The 20,730-nt window shown below is 35.5% G+C and overlaps 1 protein-coding gene across 1 annotated transcript in view; it reads right to left on the bottom strand.

The window, feature by feature from the left end:
* HMCN1 (hemicentin 1) overlaps positions 1-20,730 on the bottom strand; it is a 543,624-nt gene that overhangs the window by 425,376 nt on the left and 97,518 nt on the right. Inside the window, 1 exon segment of the mRNA XM_007451144.1 lies at positions 1,497-1,567. Within this exon segment, the coding sequence (XP_007451206.1) occupies positions 1,497-1,567 (71 nt within the window).

Genomic DNA, 20,730 nt, shown 5'->3' with positions numbered 1-20,730 from the left:
GAAAGAGGACAGGATGGATACCAGATGTGGGTGGATTACATGCTAGGTATGAGGAAGCAGAGGGCTTCCATTTATATATGCCTGTGTGTGAAACAGTAAATGAGACAGCTTGCTCAGACTAGATCATTAGCTGAAATAGCCAGTAGTAGAAGGGTAATGGGATAGAGGTTTAAGAAGAATAGATAAGATTTGCAACTGTCATTGAGAGGAATAGGAGATATAACTGACCAAAGAAACATAGTAGGATCATGGAAGTACTAAGAGTCCAGTGAAAATAGGTGGTTATGTATTTACAGTGGAAGCAACCTGCCATGTTGCGAGGTTTCAACAGCACTTGGCCATCGGTGGACCTAATTGCAGTCATTCAGGAATGAGGTTTTGCCTTCTGAACAGAAAAGCAATTGACAAGAAAGAAAAAGGAGTGTTTTTGAAATGACAGGGCTCTGAGCTAGATTGGAAGAAAGTGAAAAAGGAGAGATCTGATGGCCTGGGAGACAGGATAGGGGTCAATGGACTAGAGTGCTTGATGAGAGTGAAGGAGTAGTTGTAGTGTAAGTAGCTGCAAAAACAAGTTTGTGGAGTTGCTTGAATTAGTGATCTGAGAGACGGAACAGATTGGGGTGATCATAAGATCCAGAGGGTGTGTGTGAGAATAGAAGACTGAGATGGAGTACTGAAAAGGTCACTGAAGACAAATAGCACGTCAAAGAACTGAGAGGGGAAGGTTCTGACAGGTCACTCCCATCAATGCTGAAGTGCACCGGAAGGACGGCAGCCCGCAAGGGGAAAGGCAGCCAATGATTCAGGTATCAATAGCTTAAATGAATGATGAGGATTGGCCAAAAGATCTGTAGGTGATTGCAGCAGAGACCATCCATGGAGGATAGGACAGTAAAACAGCCTCAAAGAAGCAATTCATTTTTGACTAATGGATTTGGGAATAATGACCTCAAAGCAGCAATGAGGAGAATGAGGATATCAATCCTATCTCCAACTCCTGTTTTCAGAATAAGATTTAAACAATTATTCATCTTCTCTACTAACAAAATTATACTTACAGTCAACAATTTTGTAAAGATGACTTATAGCAAAGAATATCAAAATTACCGTAATTATACCATTACTATTACAGGGAAAGAATTAACTGCTCCTTATGATTCTCAGGGAAAGGAGTCATCTGGAACAAGAGTCAGTAAACTTTTTCTCTAAAGCATCATACAGTAAACACTTCAGGCTTTGTGGGCCAGTCTGTCACAACTATGGAATTCTGCCATTGTTGCATGGAAGCGGCCATAGACAATGCATAAATGAAGGTGATATTTTGAACCCAATCTGTCCCACTACCATATCTATCATGCAAATCAAGTCAGAAAAAGTGGTGTTAGAATTTAAAAACCAATAACCACTGCTTTCAGACTTAAAACTAAAGAAAATCAGCCAGAAGTTCATGATTTTCCTTTCCCTTAAAAGAAAGAAAATTGAAAGCAAGAACTCACCTGAACATAGAGTTCTCTGAGTTCATACTGAAATTTCTTGGGATCTGTGGTAACTGTTACTGGGCCAATTTCTGTGGAGATAAAAATGACATAGGTTAAAAATAGTGATCAATAGCGTTAAAGACTTTAATGTACTATGTCTGCGAGTGTCTTTTCACTATGCACTACATGGTTATTTAACAATTAGAAATAGTCAGCAAAACAACAAAGACCCCTTCTCAATTTATGGCAGCCAAAGAATACCTTAAAATTTGCTGTAAATTATGCATACCTTAAAAAGTGGATTTTTAGCCTTAGAAAATGCTAAGAGATAGTGAAAAAGGTCACAGGACAGAGAGTCAGGAGACCCCAGTTTCAGTCTCTTTTTACTCTCACCAGTCAGTGATATTAATTGGGCACCTACTTTGTTGTTGAAGTCTAAATGAATCACTTATTCATCTTTTAATTCTTCTTTCTCAACCATAAATTGTAAATTTGTCTGCAAATAAAAAATTTAATACTAAACAAAAAGAAAACAAATGACCCTTCCCTGTCTATCCCACAGGGTTTTTAAGAACTTGTAGAAGCAAAGATATGAGGATATTAAAAGTTCAGAAAACAGCCCCTATCGCTTCCTTCACTATCACCATTCTCCTAAGCTGGCTTTGACCACCATAATTACCTTTGGGGGTCACTGACACCCTCATAACTGCCTTAATGTACTGCACAAGCCATTATTTCAAGTGGAAACAGGTGAGGGGACCACTGCATTCCTTGGAACACCAAGATCCAAGTCAGGTGAAGAGAAAGAGCCCAGATACCAGTGTGGGTTAAATTGATTGATTGATTGATAGAACGATAGTGAGACAGATATAAATATATAGATATAGATATATACAGCAGGTTTATAATAAACATTTTAATGTGCCGAGACCATTTTCTAAAAACAGAAAACCGACCTTTAAAATAGACAAGCAGAAACTGGCCTTTACAGGTATCAATTACTTCCCCCAGGAAACATTCATATATTTAAGTAATAGTATTAATATTCATCCAAGTATCATGTGTACAGACATATCACCTTAAATTCCCAGGGTGGATGAAAATTTTTCTATTTTATCTAATGAAGATAACAATACAAAATTATAAAAATACTTAACATTTAGTTTTCATAAGACATTATGTAGCTTCAAATGCTTACTGCTAGAAAAGGACTTTACGACTTCAAAGGCTAATAATTAATTAGCCAGGCCTTCTATAATGTGCTAAATGTGATATAAAAACAGACTATTAGAATTTTAGAAATAAATGAGGTAAATTGGAAAGGAAGCACGATATGCCTGTCATAAGGCATGTAATTTTTCTTAGAAATTACATGAAAAAAATGTCTCCATCCTTCACCATAGATTAGACACCTTGCAGTATGCAAAAGGAATGGAGAGGCGATTGAAGAAACTGTGTGAAAATGCAAACAGCTGCATTCTATACAGAGCAGAACAGTCACTGGCTGTGTAAAAGTCATGTCCTGAGTATATGGAAAATCGGAGAAGCCCACTCCCTCAAGATTAAACAAAGGCATACTTTGCAAAGGAATGCAAAACAGCAAAGAATATGCTAGGCAGTTACACCCTGACATATAAATTGTCAGCAGCACTGTCAAGCCAAGCTTCTATGTTCCTACATGGTATAATACTGAAGTAATTCTAGAATTCAAAACTCAAGAAGTAGAAAGAAATACAAAGAATACTAGAAAAAAAATCAATTATATGAAAATAAAAAGTACAGACATGCCAGAACATTCCCTATAATAATAATTTTTAAAATAACCCTGATATATGTCTGTTCTTCAAAAGTGGAGATTAAGGGATGCTATTAAAATAGGAGGACTGATTCGCCTTCATTTAGTCACTGAGAGATTCAAATATCCACCTGCTTTCAACAAAGATAGGAAATATCTCCTGAAGCTCATTAATATACATTTTTGCAAATCACACTGGACAGCTGAGATAAATCTTCTCTCAGTTATGAGCAATACTCAGGAGAGGTAAAGGCCCACTGAGCTGCCACATCCCTCCAGTTGTAAGCATCTTTTCTAACTCTTTTGAATTGAATGATATAACCATTTGGCAAAATCAGCCCTCCTCCCTTTCAGGACTTGTGTCCATTCCAGTCTTTCTCTTCATTTAACAGAGCCTTATGCCAGCTGTGTCATGAGCAATTTCCTCTTCTCTTCCTTTTTTCTCACGTTGGTTTCACCCCCTGCCAAGCCTTTGATGACATTCAACAGGTACAACTTTGTCTTCTCTTCCTTCCTGAACATGGTCCTCTCTATTGCTTACAAAATTAAATGGGAACCCTGCAAGGCATTTCAGGCCCTCTCTTCTATTTATCTAATCTTCCAACTTCGGCACACCCCTTAGCATGAAGCTACTGCTCTTCCTCATCACTTCCGTGGCCATCCCCATGTCTTTCACCTGCCCATACACCTCTTATTCTATAAAGCCTGATTCAAGTCCTATCTTTTTGAATGTTTTGCCTTTTCTTCAACATGCTTCAATGTTGTTTGATGTCTGTATAATAAAGACATGGGAAGAATGAAGGTGAATAACATTTAACAGAATGCAGGGATAATATCCTATTTTATTCAACCATCAATCTCCAAACAGAATCCTCAAGCTAGATGGGGCATTAAAGATCATTTGGTTCAATTCTCTTATCTACAGACAAGAAAACTTGACGTTCAGAGAAGATGACCTTGAAAGATTTTGGTAGTGAAGAAAGAGGTTAAGATATCTAAAAATATTTTCTACACTGAGCAACCTCCACACCTCACATTTGCCCTTTTCCAAGATCTCCATTCTGTCAATGATTACATCACTATTAACTTACTTCTTTCCTCTGGACCATGGGCAAGACAGGCCATGTTTGGAGTGCCTAATTCGATGCACACAATATCTAGAATTCTTTATTGTCACATGCCTGGATATTACCTTTAACAGAACAAAGAAAATTATCTCTCTTGCCTAGTAGATTTTATAATTAAAAACACAAAGAAACCTCACTAGAAAATTCCTTCTCTAATCTATTTAACAAACACACATTGATCACGTACTACATATGGTTGCCACCGGTAACATAAGGATGACCAAACATGAACCCTGCCCTCAAAGTCCTGACGGATCTAGTGGAGAAAATAAAACTAATATGTAATTACAGTACAATACAATAAATGCATAAAGAGAAGTATGGAAAAGGTAGTGTGGGAGTACTAACTAACATAGAAAAAACTTTTTTTCAGAATGAACCATGGGGATTTCAAAAAGGAAATGGAAATTTAGGATTTCATATTAGAGAAAACAAAAATGTTCTTTATTAAAACTAATTTCTTTTTAAATTCTATATATCAAGTTTTCACGACAGCCCTGTATTTTATCAAATTACTACTACCTATAACTATCGATATTTGCAAGTACAATTCACAATACTTTGTAACATATAGTGGCTTCCTTTGAGCCTCACAACAACCTCATGAAGAAGTTAAAATACATACAATTATACAAAAAACTGAAGGTTGGATGATAAGCCAAAGCCAACCAGTCCCTTTGACGGCTACTGCAATACTGTGTGCCTGCGACATGATGGCATCTACCACATAATACTGTGACTGCCATTGCTTTTTTGTCTCCCTCACTTGACTGTCAGCCCAAGGAGATGAATTGTCTCAGTGTACCTATAACAGATTCTCAGTAAATGTTTGAAGACGGGAAGAAGGGAGAGAAGGGGAAAAAAAAGAATAAAGGTTAAGCCCAGGCCTTCAGACCCTTTATTTTGTGCTCTTTTCATTTTACCATGGAGCCTCCACGCCATAGCTAAGACCATGCTACATGATCAGCATGATGACACTGACTAGTCAACTGAGAAAGTCTTCAGTTTACTCTTTTAACCAAATGTTTTGCTCTTTCATCAAGTTCTTGATGCAGATAATCAATAGATACAATTTTCCACATACAGCTTATCTTAAAAAGCAAAAGAACATTAAGGTAACATGTTATTAAAAATATAAGGAGTATGTCACGCTTCAGAAGACTACTTTTGATTTAAAAAAATAACTGTCTGAAACTCTAAAAAAAGCCTTTCCTCTTCTCATTAATTGTGTTATTTCCTGTTTCCTAGGGATTTATCAGATGGGTTGGATTTATTGCCAACATCTCAGCTATTGTTCTCTTAACCCGAGTTGCTGGATTGAATTTGAGAAAATAATGGAAAGAAGTTCACAGTGTAATATTTTCTTTCACTGCTTCACTTGGCAAGATCGATATCCAGTTCCTCACTTCCTTTTTCCTTTCTACTAACAGATTTCTGATCCTTATAGTTTTTCTTTACTCAAAGTGGCTCCTTGATAATAAGAGGAATATTTACTGCTGCTTGCTGGGGTCTCAATACTGTCTGTGAATGATCTGATAACAATGTTCACAATTTCCTTGCTTTTTTGAAAAAAATTACGTAGCTCTTGGCTTTATATTTATAGTTATACATAAATATGTGAAAAGTTAAAATGAAAACCCCAAAGCTGCATTATAAATTAATATTTGCAAAGCACCGTAAAAGAACAAAAGAAATATATAAATCACAGGGCTTGCCATAATGGAAATTTAAATATAGTTGAAAACTTAAAAAAACAGCAAGGTATGAAAAATTAAACAGTTTAATCTAGCATCAGAGAAGCGCAAGTGATATAGATACAGAGGGACAGCAAATTTCTTCAGTGTCCAAAGGAATACCCCCGAGCTCTAGGGAAATATACAGTGAAGGTATCAGGTAGAAGATGTGTATGGCACTTGAAGAGAACACTGGATACAGAGGGTGACATCAGAGCAAAGAAATTCCAGGCACTGTGATATGGCCTATTCAAAACGCCTTCCATGAGCTGAATCTCAACACATTCCACTTTGTAAAAATTCCACTCTTAGTCAATAATTTTACACAAATCAAGGATGCCTTCTATGTGCAAAGTTGCTAATATAAATATATACATATTCAAAATACTAATATTGTTTACATGAAAATTAATAAATTATGTTTCTTGCCTTGGGATGGTACAGAAAATCAGATTACTCTTTCCAGATTTCTCTCTCCTCATTTAATTATAATGTTGCTGTCCAGCACCATTTTAAAATGATTTGCATCTAAGCCACAAAAAGAGAACTGTTTCCTGACTTTGAGCTGAGCCAATGCCAAGTATATTTCAGGCCTCATTTAACTGAGTACATGCCTACTCACATTAGAACAGGTAATTTTCAAGACCACTTCAAGGCCCTTAATGATTATTTTGACATGAAGTGATGTACTTGGTGTGTTTTATAAAATCTGAGTCAAAGATGAATTCATGCACAGCATGTTATCTAATATTGATTACACAGCATTCTCATTTAATTTCCAAAAAGATTATTCATTTAACGGTGAGTTGTGTAACCTTAAACGTATGCACTTAGCAACACTGCAGATAATATATGTATAATGAAAGGCTCATTTCACTTGGACTGAACAGGATATAGAAAAAGTCATGAACATGAATTCCGTAATGTTTCACAGCTGTTTAGAGGAGGAAGCAAAGAAGAATGCCTTAATAATTGACAGTCCTCACAGGACTGTGAGGTATACTGAGTAGGACGTTATTGCTTAGACTGGACTTTGACCAGGGCTCCAGCAAGCATTCTTAGAACAACAGCCGTGGGATTTTTAATGGCCAACAAAATTCAGACGCTCAGTTTCACCTGTAATACTAAAAATGGCATTTTTTTTTTTTGAGCAAAGATGTTGCTGATTATACGGATCTGAAAATGAAAACTCCAAGATAACAAATTCTTTTTTAAATACATCTTTATTGGAGTACACCTGCTTCACCATACTTAGTTTCTGTTGCAAAACAAAGCGAATCAGCCATATGCATACACATGTCCCCTCATCCCCTCCCTCTTGAGCCTCCCTCCCACCCTCCCTATCCCACCCCTCTAGGTCACCGCGAAGCACCGAGCCGATCTCCCTGTGCTATGCTGCTGCTTCCCACCAGCCAACTATTTTACGTTCGGTAGTGTATCTATGTCGATGCTACTCTCACTTCACCCCAGCTTCACCCTCCCACCCCATGTCAAGAATTCCATTCTCTATGTCTACCTCTTTATTCCTGCCCTGCAACTAGGTTCATCAGTACCATTCTTTTTTTTTAGATTCCATATATATGTATTGGCATACAGTATTTGTTTTTCTCTTTCTGACTTACTTCACTCTGTATGACAGTCTCTAGGTCCATCCACCTCACTACAAATAACTCAATTTCGTTTCTTTTTATGACTAATGTTCCATTGTATATATGTGCCACATCTTCTTTATCCATTCATCTGTCGATGGACATTTAGGTTGGTTCCATGTCCTGGCTATTGTAAACAGTGCTGCAGTGAACATTGTGGTGCATGTCTATTTTTGAATTATGGTTTTCTCAGGGTATATGCCCAGTAGTGGGATTGCTGGGTCATATGGTATTTCTATTTTTAGTTTTTTAAGGAACCTCCATACTGTTCTCCACAGTGGTTGTATCAATTTACATTCCCACCAACACTGCAAGAGGGTTCCCTTTTCACCACACCCTTTCCAGCATTTATTGTTTCTAGCGTTTTTGATAATGGCCATTCTGACCGGCATGAGGTAATACCTCATTGTAGTTTTGATTTGCATTTCTCTAATATTTAGTGATGTTGAGCAGCTTTTCATGTGTTTCTTGGCCATCTGTATGTGTTCTTTGGAGGAATGTCTATTTAGGTCTTCCGCCCATTTTTTAACTGGATTGTTTGTTTTTTTGATATTGAGCTCCATGAGCTGTTTGTATATTTTGGAGATTAATCCTTTGTCTGTTCTTTCATTTGCAAACATTTTCTCCCATTCTGAGGGTTGTCTTTTGGTCTTTTTTATGGTTTCCTCTGCTGGGCAAAAGTTTTTAAGTTTAATTAAGTCCCATTTGTTTATTTTTGTTCTTATTTCTGTTACTCTAGGAGATGGGTCAAAAAAGATCTTGCTGTGGTTTATGTCAAAGAGTGTTTTTCCTATGTTTTCCTCTAAGAGTTTTATAGTGTCTGGTCTTACATTTAAGTCTTTAATCCATTTGGAGTTTAAGATAAACTCCAGAAAAAGATATCACAAAAAAGGAAAATTATAGACCAGTATCACTGATGAACATAGATGCAAAAATCCTGAGCAAAACACTAGCAAACAGAATCCAACAGCACATTAAAAGGATCATACACCATGATCAAGTGGGATTTATCCTAGGGATGCAAGAACTCTTCAGTATAAGCAAATCAATCAATGTGATACACCACATTAAAAAATTGAATAAAAACCATATGATCATCTCAATAGATGCAGAAAAAGCTTTCGACAAAATTCAACACCATTTATGATAAAAACTCTCCAGAAAATGGGCATAAAGGGAACCTACCTCAGCATAATAAAGGCCATAAATGACAAACCCACAGCAAGCATCATATTCAATGGTGAAAAACTGAAAGCACTTCCACTAGGATCAGGAACAAGACAAGGATGTCCACTCTCGCCACTCTCATTCAACATAGTTTTGGAAGTCCTAGCCATGACAATCAGAGAAGAAATAAACGGAATACAAATTGGAAAAGAAGTAAAACTGTCACTGTTTGCAGGTGACATGATACTATACAACGAAAATCCTGAAGATGCCACCAGAAAACTACTAGAACTAATCAATGAATCTGGTAAGGTTGTAGCATACAAAATTAATGTACAGAAATCTCTGACATTCCTATACACCAACAACAAAAAATCAGAAAGAGAAATTAAGGAAACACTCCCATTCACCACTGCAACAAAAAGAATAAAATACCTAGGAATAAACCTGCCTAAGGAACGAAAAACTTGTACTCAGAAAACTATAAAACACTGATGAAAGAAATCAAAGATGACATAAACAGATGGATAAATATACCATGTTCTTGGACTGGAAGAATCAATATTGTGAAAATGACTATACTGCCCAAAGCAATCTACAGATTCAATGCAATCCCTATCAAACTATCAATGGCATTCTTCACAGAATTAGAACAAAAAATCTTACAATTCATATGGAAACACAAAAGACCCCAAATAGCCACAGCAATCTTGAGAAAGAAAAACGGAGTTGGAGGAATCAGACTCCCAGACTTCAAACTTTACCACAAAGCTACAGTAATCAAGACAGTATGGTACTGGCACAAAAACAGAAATACAGATCAGTGGTACAGCATAGACTGCCCAGAGATAAACCCCTGCACATATGGGCACCAAATGTACGACAAAGGAGGCAAGAACATACAATGGAGAAAAGACAGCCTCTTCAATAAGTGGTGCTGGGAAAACTGGACAGCTACATGTAAAAGAATGAAATTAGAACACTACCTAACACCATACACTAAAATGGCATTTTAACATCAAAATATATCCAGTTTAGAATATATGAAGTGTACCTACCTATCAGTCATATGGAGAAAAGCAACTCAATTTTAAAATGACCAAAGACACTGACAGTTCTCAAAAGATTATATATATATATATATATATATATATATATATATATATATATATATCCAAGCATTGACAAGGTATACTCAGATAATAAAACATGTAATATTTTAAGTCATGCTATTTAATCCAATTTAACTAACAAGCTTTCCAATGTGATCAAGATACTCTGAAAGCAAACAAGAAGAAAATTAATACTATTTTCCAGAACATTTTAAAATTTTGATATGATATTCTTATAGGAGACTGTGTTTTAAACTTTAAAATGAAAAATATTAGAATTCATTTCAAAGTTTTAATTGTTCTCTTAGACAATTCTTTAGCATTAATAGTCTTCCAAAGAAAAGTAAACATCGGGGGGGGATAAAGAAAAGAAAAACTATAAAAGGCTCAGTAAAATGTTTCTGAAAAAGAAAATAATATGCTTGCAAATCCTTAGAAAAGAATCATTAATATTGCTGAAATTTCCACATGTTAGGAAAACACAACTTCAGCCCTGATTGTTTCCACAACTAAACACATACATGCAGTCCTTTGATCACGTTTTCAGGGAAAATACAACTCAGTGGTCCAAAACCATATTTACGAAGTAAACACTTGATTTGCAAACAATGAGAATCAGAGGCATGGCAAAATATAGATGCTTTTCATGTGTCTGTATATATGTTATAATATGCGTATGCTTTTCCCTAAATACCTGCATTCATTCATTCAACAAACAGGCACTCTATCCTTAAGCTTGGTTCAAATAGGCAGGAGAAAGCAAATACATTTAAAGAGTGGGGTCTTGAGTATAAGAGAGTCAGAAGTATCTGGGTGTATCTTATAAACAAAGAGGTGGCTGAATGGACTTGTGACCGGTACAGTTGTACCAGGCCCTACTCTCAAAAGAACCCCTGCTTTGGGGTTTAATGCTTTGCAGTCACTGTCTTGAAATAATTTTATGTCTGAATTTATGTTCCGTAAAGCAAACTTCAATGGGAAGATGTTAACATGTACTCCAAGTTTGTAGCCTCATCTCATACATGGTCCTGCCCCTATCACCTTCTGGGGACAGGTTCTCAGACACCTGTTCACCCACCCACATATGCCCCCAGCCATACCCAGCACCCCAGTCCCTGCTTCTGCCATCTGCCCCAGTGAGGACCTGGATGTGAGGATGGGGAGGGTTAGGATGAGGGCACTCAAGTGCTGGCCAAGGTTAGAGGCCAAGTCTTAGCCTCTCAGCTGGGACAAGCCTTTTAATGAACTCCCAATCTATATGTCAGGCACTTCCCAGCACCAAGGTTTAAAGATCTCTGGGGGTCATCTGTTTGCCAAGAGTTGAGGCAATGGGTCCAGAGAAGGAGGAGATATCTGGCTCAACTTCACCAGACCCTGCTTCCAGCTTAAGCACAGTGCTTGGGTCCCAATGGCAGGAGGGGGAATCTGACAGCCTTCATCCCCAGGTGGGACCTCAGGGACCAGAGGGGCCAGTGTGGGTCTGCACTTGAACCACAGGTATCCTGCTACCCAGGGGCACTCCCTTCGCAGGTGCCATGCCAGGAGGATCTTCTCTTCCTCCTTGCAACCCTCTGTAGCCTAGCTTAAACCATTAAGCGAATTTTACCATCCATCTTTATTTTGTGCAATGTCAATATTAGCTGCAAATGTCAGAGCATTTGACTATTATGTAGATTTATCCAAATTATATAATTTGTATTTCATGGCTGATACCAGATGGTGCCTCCAGCTTTCCAGAAGAGACATACAAGTCAGATTTGGGAAGGTTGAAGGAGGAGCCATTCATTTATAATCCCAGCAACAGGATGAATGTTCCAGGTTTGTCATGACATCGAATTAAATAGTACTCCTTATTGAAAAACATAAAGGATGTTTTAAATGAAAAAAGACCAGGGTTATATAAAAGAAAGCTAAATATTAAAATGTTATTCTGCCAAGTTAATTTATGGATTTAATACATTAAAAATCTCAAAAAGAATTTTTTTTTGCTTATGTTTTAGAATACTTAGCAACAATATTCCTAAATTTATTCTGAACAGCACATGGGCAATCATATCAATGAAAACTGGCCAAAAAAACTATAAACAGGACATCATAAGCATGAATAACTAAGAGGACAGAAGTGTTGACATACAAATAAATATGTAATAAGTAGAAAAGAATTAATAATTATATACAAACTAGCATCTGAAGACAAGATGCATAAAGTAAGATTATTTATTTTAAAAATATTTATCTCTAATTCATATTTTACAGTATCTAGTAAAAATAAGCTAAAAAGGGTTAAATGGTTCAATATAACCATTGTAATTATTTCAACTGAATCTAAATTCGAATATATATCAGATATATATAGAAAAATAATATTCTCCTTTTCAAAGTAATAGAAGAAATCACAAGGGGAAATACTGACAGATATGAATATATAAAAATCAAGTAAAAATTAAAATCTAAAAAAGATATAAAGCCAGATTTGCCAACATTTATGTCATCAATTAAAATAAGTTAAAATCTATACTATCTGAAGAGATCAAATTTTTACAAAAAAAAATAATAAAGTACCAATCACTAAATGAAAGGAAAATTCATTAAAAGAAGGATAACAAAAAAAAAAGACCAGAAACAAATGCTCATATTTACTTATAGCAAAAGAGAGTAAACTGCAGCAAATTTGAAGTATCTTGTAAGAAAGAAAATGATTTTGTTTAATATTTTCACTCAAACCAGTTATCATAATAAACCTGCAATACTGGTACTGTTGTTAAGATCATAAGTGGTTGTAACTTTTGTGAAATTCACTGTAGTTATGTGTGTGATATGAATATAGGTATGATAAGTCTTAAAAGTACCTTGTGATAAAGTCATTTCCCACTTTGTTATAATCCACTGAAATAGATACTGATATTACCAGGATATCAATAATGTCAAAATAGAGAAATGATTATAAACATGATTCTCTAAATAATATTAGGCAGCAATTAAACTACTGCTCCATGTAGAAACACAAGTGAATGTTTACCTTACAACATTAAAAAGCAAAACATAGAATTATAGGTACCTTGATTGCAACCATCTACAAAGACACATACGCATAAAAACAAATTCTGAAAGGTCACACCACAGTAAAAATTGATTCGTGGAATAAGTGGAGTGATGATTACTTTTCTTCTTTCTTCAAATTTTTCAAATTATTTGTACTTGTAATTTAAGGAGAAAGAGAAGAATTTCACTTGATCACAGACAAGTATGAGGTTTTGCTCAGAAATTCTGGCTGACTGTGGTTCTTAATTGGTTTAAATTGGTCACTGGAAAAAAGAGGCAAAAATATTTTTCAGCATTGGGCAACATAACAAGAAAAGCATTGATTTGAGACATTATCTGTTAATGTTGTGAAGCGAAATATTTTAACTATTTAGAATCTAACCAGAACAGTCATTGTCTGGATATGGTATTCTTTTCTAATCTTCTCACTTCCAGCTTCCAGCTTTCTTTCAAATGCCCAAATCTTGACAATGTCATCTTCCTACTGTTGGTCTTTATTGAATATACAAAGAATTCCTTTTGATTGGATGAAATAAAACACTCTCCACACTTGTAACACGGAAGCTCAATCACAGTCACATTTTGTTTCTCTTCTGCTTATTACTGACTTTTTTCTCTACACACTCTTGCAATGACGTGTGTTTATTCAAATACACATGTGTGTCTTCTGTTTTGCTTTTTTTCTCTTCATAGAAAAAATATGGGAAATAGGAAATACCCAGTATAATTGTAAATATTGAACATGAAACCAAATCATCACTGTGAATATGCATTTTAAATTTAAATACCTCTCCTACTGAGAAGTTCAGAGTATTCATCTTAGTTGGTAACTAAAAGCATCCCAGATTTGGAAGTTACTATAGTCTAAGGTAATGAAGTTAATTTACTATGTGCCATTGTGAATAGACTCCAAAGGCATTTGCAACTCAAGACAAACCCGTGCATTCTGCCCATACCTGCTAAGAGGAAAGCATCCACATAGGAGCCATCTCACTTCTCCCACATCACCAGTGCACTACTGCATTAGCAAGGAGAGGGATGTCCCCATAGATACCAAGAGGCTGTGGCACATATCCAAATCAAGGACAAGAGACATTCTGTGGCATTTCTCTTGTATCACAGTGATCAGTCCTTTCTTACCATTCAGGGTTTCAATACCTCTGCTCCCAGCTCCCATGCTCCCCTATTTTACTCTGAAGAACATTCCTATTAACCAATTATATCAAGCCTTCTCTTTAAAACTTGAACTGCAAAAGGCAGGAGTTGTTTCCTTTTTGTACTACATTCCTCAAACCAAAATAATTAATATGTTTTACAGACATCCATTAATAAAAATTAGCAGAGACACTGAGAGGGAGATTTGGCCAAGTGAAATTCCCAACCAAACTGATTAATAATAGTGCTTAGACACCACCAGAAAATCTACATAGTCTAGATGAAAAGTGACACTGGATGTGGGAAACTGTCCACTCACATGGCCCTCATTTACTAAATGTTTGACCTAAGAGTCAGTCGGTTGTCTTTCTTAAGAGCTCAGGCACTGGAATCAAAACTACTTGGGTTAGAAGCAAGGCTCTGCCACATAGTAGTTTTTTGGTTTTGTTTTTAATTTATATCCAGTTCCTAAATCTCAATGACTTTCAGTTTCCCCATCTATAAAGTGGGGAAAATAATCATAGCTACACCACTGGGTTGTCGTGAGAGTTTAATCAGGATAGCATGCATGATGCAATGCTTGGAATGGATTAAACACGCTAACTCTGCTATTGCTACTGCTGCTACTGCCAGTAACTTTCATGACAATGTAAAATACATTATGCTAGGTACTATGACTGGTTATATAAAAATCTACTATAATATAAGGAACAAATTCAGTCTTGGAGTTTAGAAAAACATAATACTTTTCTTGTGCTTATCACTGCTTAAGATGACTTAATGAATTTGGATTTCCAACTCAAATCGCATTAGTTAGGTAAGGTGTGTTGGTTTGTTGTTTTTTTTTTTAAGTAAGGTACATTCTTACCAAGCCATGCCTCCTAAAATAACTTCTTATTTTTACCTTGCATCAGATGAAAAATGTCAAACTTTTAGACAAAACTCTTGCTGGCCTTTGAAGATAACAAAACAACATTTCTCATACTTGTCATTAAATCAGATCTCAGAATCTGAAGTTACATGATCAAGCATTTCAAAAATATGTTTGATCTTTAATTTCCACTTCTCTGATACTTAAAAATATTAATACCCAAACAGGATTGAGATAAAAACAGCATTTATCAAAAAGAGAAAACAGGTATCTGATTTAGGGATGCTAATTAATATAAGAAAATACTACTGTCAAGTTCTATTTTCTATTCACTCTTCCCAAAGTAATATAGAAAAATGTCCACCTCTACACCTTTGTTTATATTTTTTCTATATAAGAGATTGTTCTCTCCCTTATCAAACTTTTCTTTAAGATTGAATTCAGGTCCCAACTTTTTTGGAACAAATTCCTGAGTGTTTCAATCCTTAGAGGTCACTCCTCTGAATTCTTTTAATGACATTATCTCAACAGTTACGTATTTACCCAATGTGGTAAATGTCCTCTAAAATGGCCTCCAATGACCCCCACCACCTGATACTCACACCCTTGTGTAATCTCCTCTCCTTAAGAATGGGCTGAACCTAATAACTTGCTTCTAATGAAGAGAACAGGGCAAAAGTGATGGGATGTCACCCACCACTGGGATTAGGTTGCAAAGAGACTATGGTTTCTGTCTTGCATGTCCTCTCTTGCTCTCTGATGGAAATTACCCATATGAGCTTCCCTACTATCCTACGGAGAGGTTCACGTAGCAAGGACAGAGGGCATCCTCTGGCCAACAGCCAGCAAGTAACTCAATCCTGACAACAGCCATGTGAGTAACAAAGTGGACCATCTCCAGTCAAGCCATGCAATGACCACAGACTCAGTTAGTGCCTTAATTGTAGACTTGCGGGAGACCCTGAATCAGGGGACCCAGCTACGTTTCACTGGGATTCCTGACTTCCAAAAAGTATGATTTAATAATTGTTTGTTATGTTACAACACTAAGGTTTGGAATCATTTTCCATGCAGCAATAGATTCATTTAACTCCATATTCAGTCCCCATAGCTAGATTATGACTGCTCTAATGACAGCAACTGTGATATTTTGAATCTCTGTCATTTGGACAGTGACCTTCACTGTGTGATGATGGTAAAGTTACAGAAATACTTAGACAACAATTTTGAACAATATATACAAGTATTACTTTAAAAGTCACTATAAATTGCAGTATCTTCAGAAATCTGTAATTTAATTTGCAAAACAGAGAAAATATAAACTTACGTATGTATATATGTATGTGTTTATAATAAGTAAATGCCCACAATAGAAACAGATCATAAATGACCAAATTTAGAAGAGGCAAAGAAGTAATAATTAAGGAAATGAAAAGTGTGATATCTGGAAAATCAGAAAACAGTATGGCTATCTGAAAAATATTTAAGAAAAAAATACTAAGCATTACAAAATCTCTTAAAACTATGGCATTTAATCCTAAAAATTAAAGAAATAGTGAACATTAATAGAAACGATATCATTCATACATTATCTCTAATGGTGCCTATGAATTTCATCATGATAATTAAAGCAATAAAGTTAGGTGGATGAATTAAGCAAAGAAAATTCAAAGAAACTGAAATTGAATTCAAGACTCTAAAGAAGTTATTAATAATGCATACACTCTGCCAAAGAATAAATAGACAAAAATTTAAGCTCTCTTCTGGCAAACACTCTTCTTCCAACACTTTTTAATGCAATAAATCATCTTTCAGTCCCTACTAGGTAATCATACCCCATGCCTGAAGCTGACCACCGGAAGCCTGATAAAACAGTTCACATTGCAGCCCAATTGCTTTGTGAATTTGTGATGTTTTAATTCTGTAAATCTCAACTCACCTATCAAGTTTACTGTAAAAATGCTGAATATGTTTGGCACAGGTCATAAGGAAGAAAGTTTAGAAGGCATATTTCTGAGATGGAATACAACAGACTAGCATAGAACAGAATTGTGAAGTGCACTGTTCTTAGTGCAAGGGAGCCAACTGTGGAGGACACAGACGTGATGTCCTTCCCCGTGGATTTCACAGTATGAGAGAGAAAATGGACAATGAAACAAGTAACCGAGCAAAGAAGAAAAAAATAGCAACAGGTTGGAATAAGTGTTGTGATGGAAATAAGCAGGCAATGGGACAAATAATGGGCAGAGGGGCTGCTTAATAGTACAGCATCAAGGAAGAGCTCTTTCATTTCCTTTGTGCAAAACCAATGTCCATAATCTTTGTCCATTTTTATACTGGGCTGTTGCTCTTTTTGTGTCAATCTGTGAAAGGTGTTTATATTAAGTAAATTAGGTTTTGTCTGTGACATGAGTTGAGAAAAGTTTTTTCTACCTTGATGACTCTTGTGGCAATTTTGGTCATGTAGAAATTGTTTTCTTTTATGTAGTAATGAAATTTATTACTCTTTTCCCTATGGTTCTTGGTTCTTATCATAGTTGGGAAAACTTTCTTCATGCTGAAGTTATATAGAGTTCTCCCATGATGTCTTCTAGTCCTTTTAAGGTTTATGTTTTAGATTTACATCTATGGTCCATTTGAAGTTTCTGCTGGTGTAAGTGATTAAGTATGGATCCACTTCTCTTCCAGATGGCTACCCTGTTGGCTCATCATTACTTATTGAAAAATCAATTTTTCCCTACTGATATTACATGCCACTACAATTCATGTATGTATTCTACATTTTTTTCCATTGATCTTTTGCTTCATGCCCAGAACCAAATTGTCTTAAAAACTGAGGCATAATATGTTTTAATCTCAGGTGGGGCTGATTTCCACATCATCACTCTCCTTTTGCTGAATTTTCCTAGCTATTGGTGCTTACATATTTTCTATAACAATTTAAGATTAGCCTATCTAGGTCCAAAAACATCCTGTAGGTATTTTTGTGTATGTCACATAAATTTATAGAATGAATTAGGAGAAACTGACAAGATGCTGAGATTTTCCATGGTGTATTATTCCAATTATTAAAGTATTCTTTCAGGAATATTACAAGCTTTTTATAGGGTTTTTAACATATAGAAGTTTGCATATTTCTTAAGTTTACTGCTATTTCATGTATACTTTTTTTTTTTTTTTTTTTTCTTGCGTTATGCGGGCCTCTCACTGTTGTGGCCTCTCCCATTTGCGGAGCACAGGCTCCGGACGCGCAGGCTCAGCGGCCATGGCTCACGGGCCCGGCCGCTCCGCGGCATGTGGGATCCTCCCGAAACGGGGCACGAACCCGCGTCTCCTGCATCGGCAGGCGGACTCTCAAGCACTGCGCCACCAGGGAAGCCCTCATGTATACTTTTTGATGTCAAAAATCAGGGGTCTTCCTTCCATTACGTCTTCTAAATGTCTGTAACTTTGCATATCGAAAAGCTACTGATTTTATATATTAATTTATTTTTTACCACTGTTTAGATCTTTTTTTACTGTTTGTAAGAATTTTCAGCTGATTCTTTTGGTTTTCCAGGTATACAATCATATAAGCTGCAAATAATTTTCTATTTTTATATCTCTAATTTCTTTCTCTGTCTAATTGAATTGGTTAGTACTGCAGAACAATGTTAAATAATAGTTGTGATAATGAACATCACTGTCCGGTTCGAAAATTAGCAAAAATACTTCTAGTCTTTCCGCATTATGTATGATACTGGATTTGGGATTAAAATATACATATGTGGGGCTTCTCTGGTGGCGCAGTAGTTGAGAGTCCGCCTGCCGATGCAGGGGACACGGGTTCATGCCCCGATCCGGGAAGATCCCACATGCCGCGGGGCGGCTGGGCCCGTGAGCCATGGCCACTGAGCCTGCGCGTCCGGAGCCTGTGCTCCACAACGGGAGAGGCCACAACAGTGAGAGGCCGCATACCGCAAAAACAAAACAAACAAAAAAAACAAACAAAAAAAAACAAAAACAAAAAAAAATATATATATACATATGTTATCATATTAAGAAAATATTATTGAGTCACAATTACATTAGAGATTTTTCTTTTTGGTGTTAATTATAAACATTAAATTTTGTTGCCTTTCCATGTGTATGAATATAATCATGTGCTTTTCTCCTTAAATGTAATGTTAATAGATTTCATTTTATTGAACCATTATTATATCCCTGAAATAAACCCCCTTAATCAGGATGTTTTATTCTTTTAATGTGTGCTAGATTCTGTTAACATTTTATTTACGATTTTTGTGTAGTTATTTGCATGAATAAGAATGATGTAAAGTTTTCTTCTAACTGTAAACTTTATTAAATTTTGATTGAATATCATGCTCATATTATTTTAAAAATTGATAAATTTCCTTTTCCTGTTCCCTGAAATAGTTTAAATATCACTGACATTAGGTTTTAAAGGGTTTGGTAGAATTCCCTTGTGAAATCATCAGGATCTAGTGCTTTTGTTGATGGGGGTACTTTATATTTCTCCACCCTCCTCACCCCCCCCCCAACTTAATATGTCTATCGTTATTTTCTACATATTTTGGAGTCTTTTAGTAAATTATCTCTCTTGAGATAATTTAACCACTTTATGCAGTTTTTCAAATTACTCATCTAGAGTTTAGAAAACAAAATCTCTTAAGGCTTAAATTTGCTGCATTTTGAGGTATTTTCCCTATTATCCTTTCTTACATTATGTATTTTTGCCCTCTACATTTTTTGTAATTTCATTAGCTAATATTTTAGTTTTCCCAAAGAAAATGTACTTCTATTCATCTATTATCTAATTCATTTATTTCTGCTTTTATGTTTTTTAATTATATCATTTTACTTTGCATAGATTGATTTTGTTGTTTTCTTCCAGCTTCCTAACTTACTACTCAAAGTAGCAAATGGATACTTTTTCTTCTGGGAGTTATTTATCTACATATCATAGATACTGATAGGCTGTATTTTTATTATACTTATTTTCTATATTTTAACAATTTTAGTTTGGATTTCCTTTTTGACATGACTTTGAGAGAAAGGTTTTCTAATTTGATGAACTGTTTTAGATTTTATTCTCTTATTAATTTCTAGTTTTATTGTATTATTATTAGTGCAATTTTCCTTGTAGTACTGCAAATGTTTCGTTTTTGTTAACATTCCATGCTCACTTGGGAAGAAGACATATTCTCTGTTTTAAGGAAACATAGTTTTATACATCAATTAGATCCATCTTATTAATTATATTAACTAGGTCTTATAGATTTACATAGTTTGGGCCACTTGGTCTGTAATGAGCTATGGAAGAAAATCAAGGCTCCTCATTCTAAATTGCTTATATTTCTTCCCTTAACATTACTTTGTTTTATGAATGGTACATAGATATATTTCACTGTTATATCTTCACTATGAATGCTTCAACCCTTTATAAAGTATTATTTTACCTTGTTTAACATTATAGAGTGCTCTTTTTATTTCATTTTAGGTTAATTTGACTTAAAGTAAAACTTGCCTTATATCGTCCAGATCATGACCCTAGTTTGCTTTTAATTTGCATTTGAAATAAACATACTTATTTTTCCTGCC

This window comes from Lipotes vexillifer, unplaced genomic scaffold (genome assembly GCF_000442215.2).
Source record: "Lipotes vexillifer unplaced genomic scaffold, Lipotes_vexillifer_v1.1 scaffold343, whole genome shotgun sequence".
Classification (NCBI taxonomy): domain Eukaryota; kingdom Metazoa; phylum Chordata; class Mammalia; order Artiodactyla; family Lipotidae; genus Lipotes; species Lipotes vexillifer.
The sequence above is the reverse complement of the archived record's forward strand: the minus strand, read 5'-3'. Positions and strand labels throughout refer to the sequence as shown.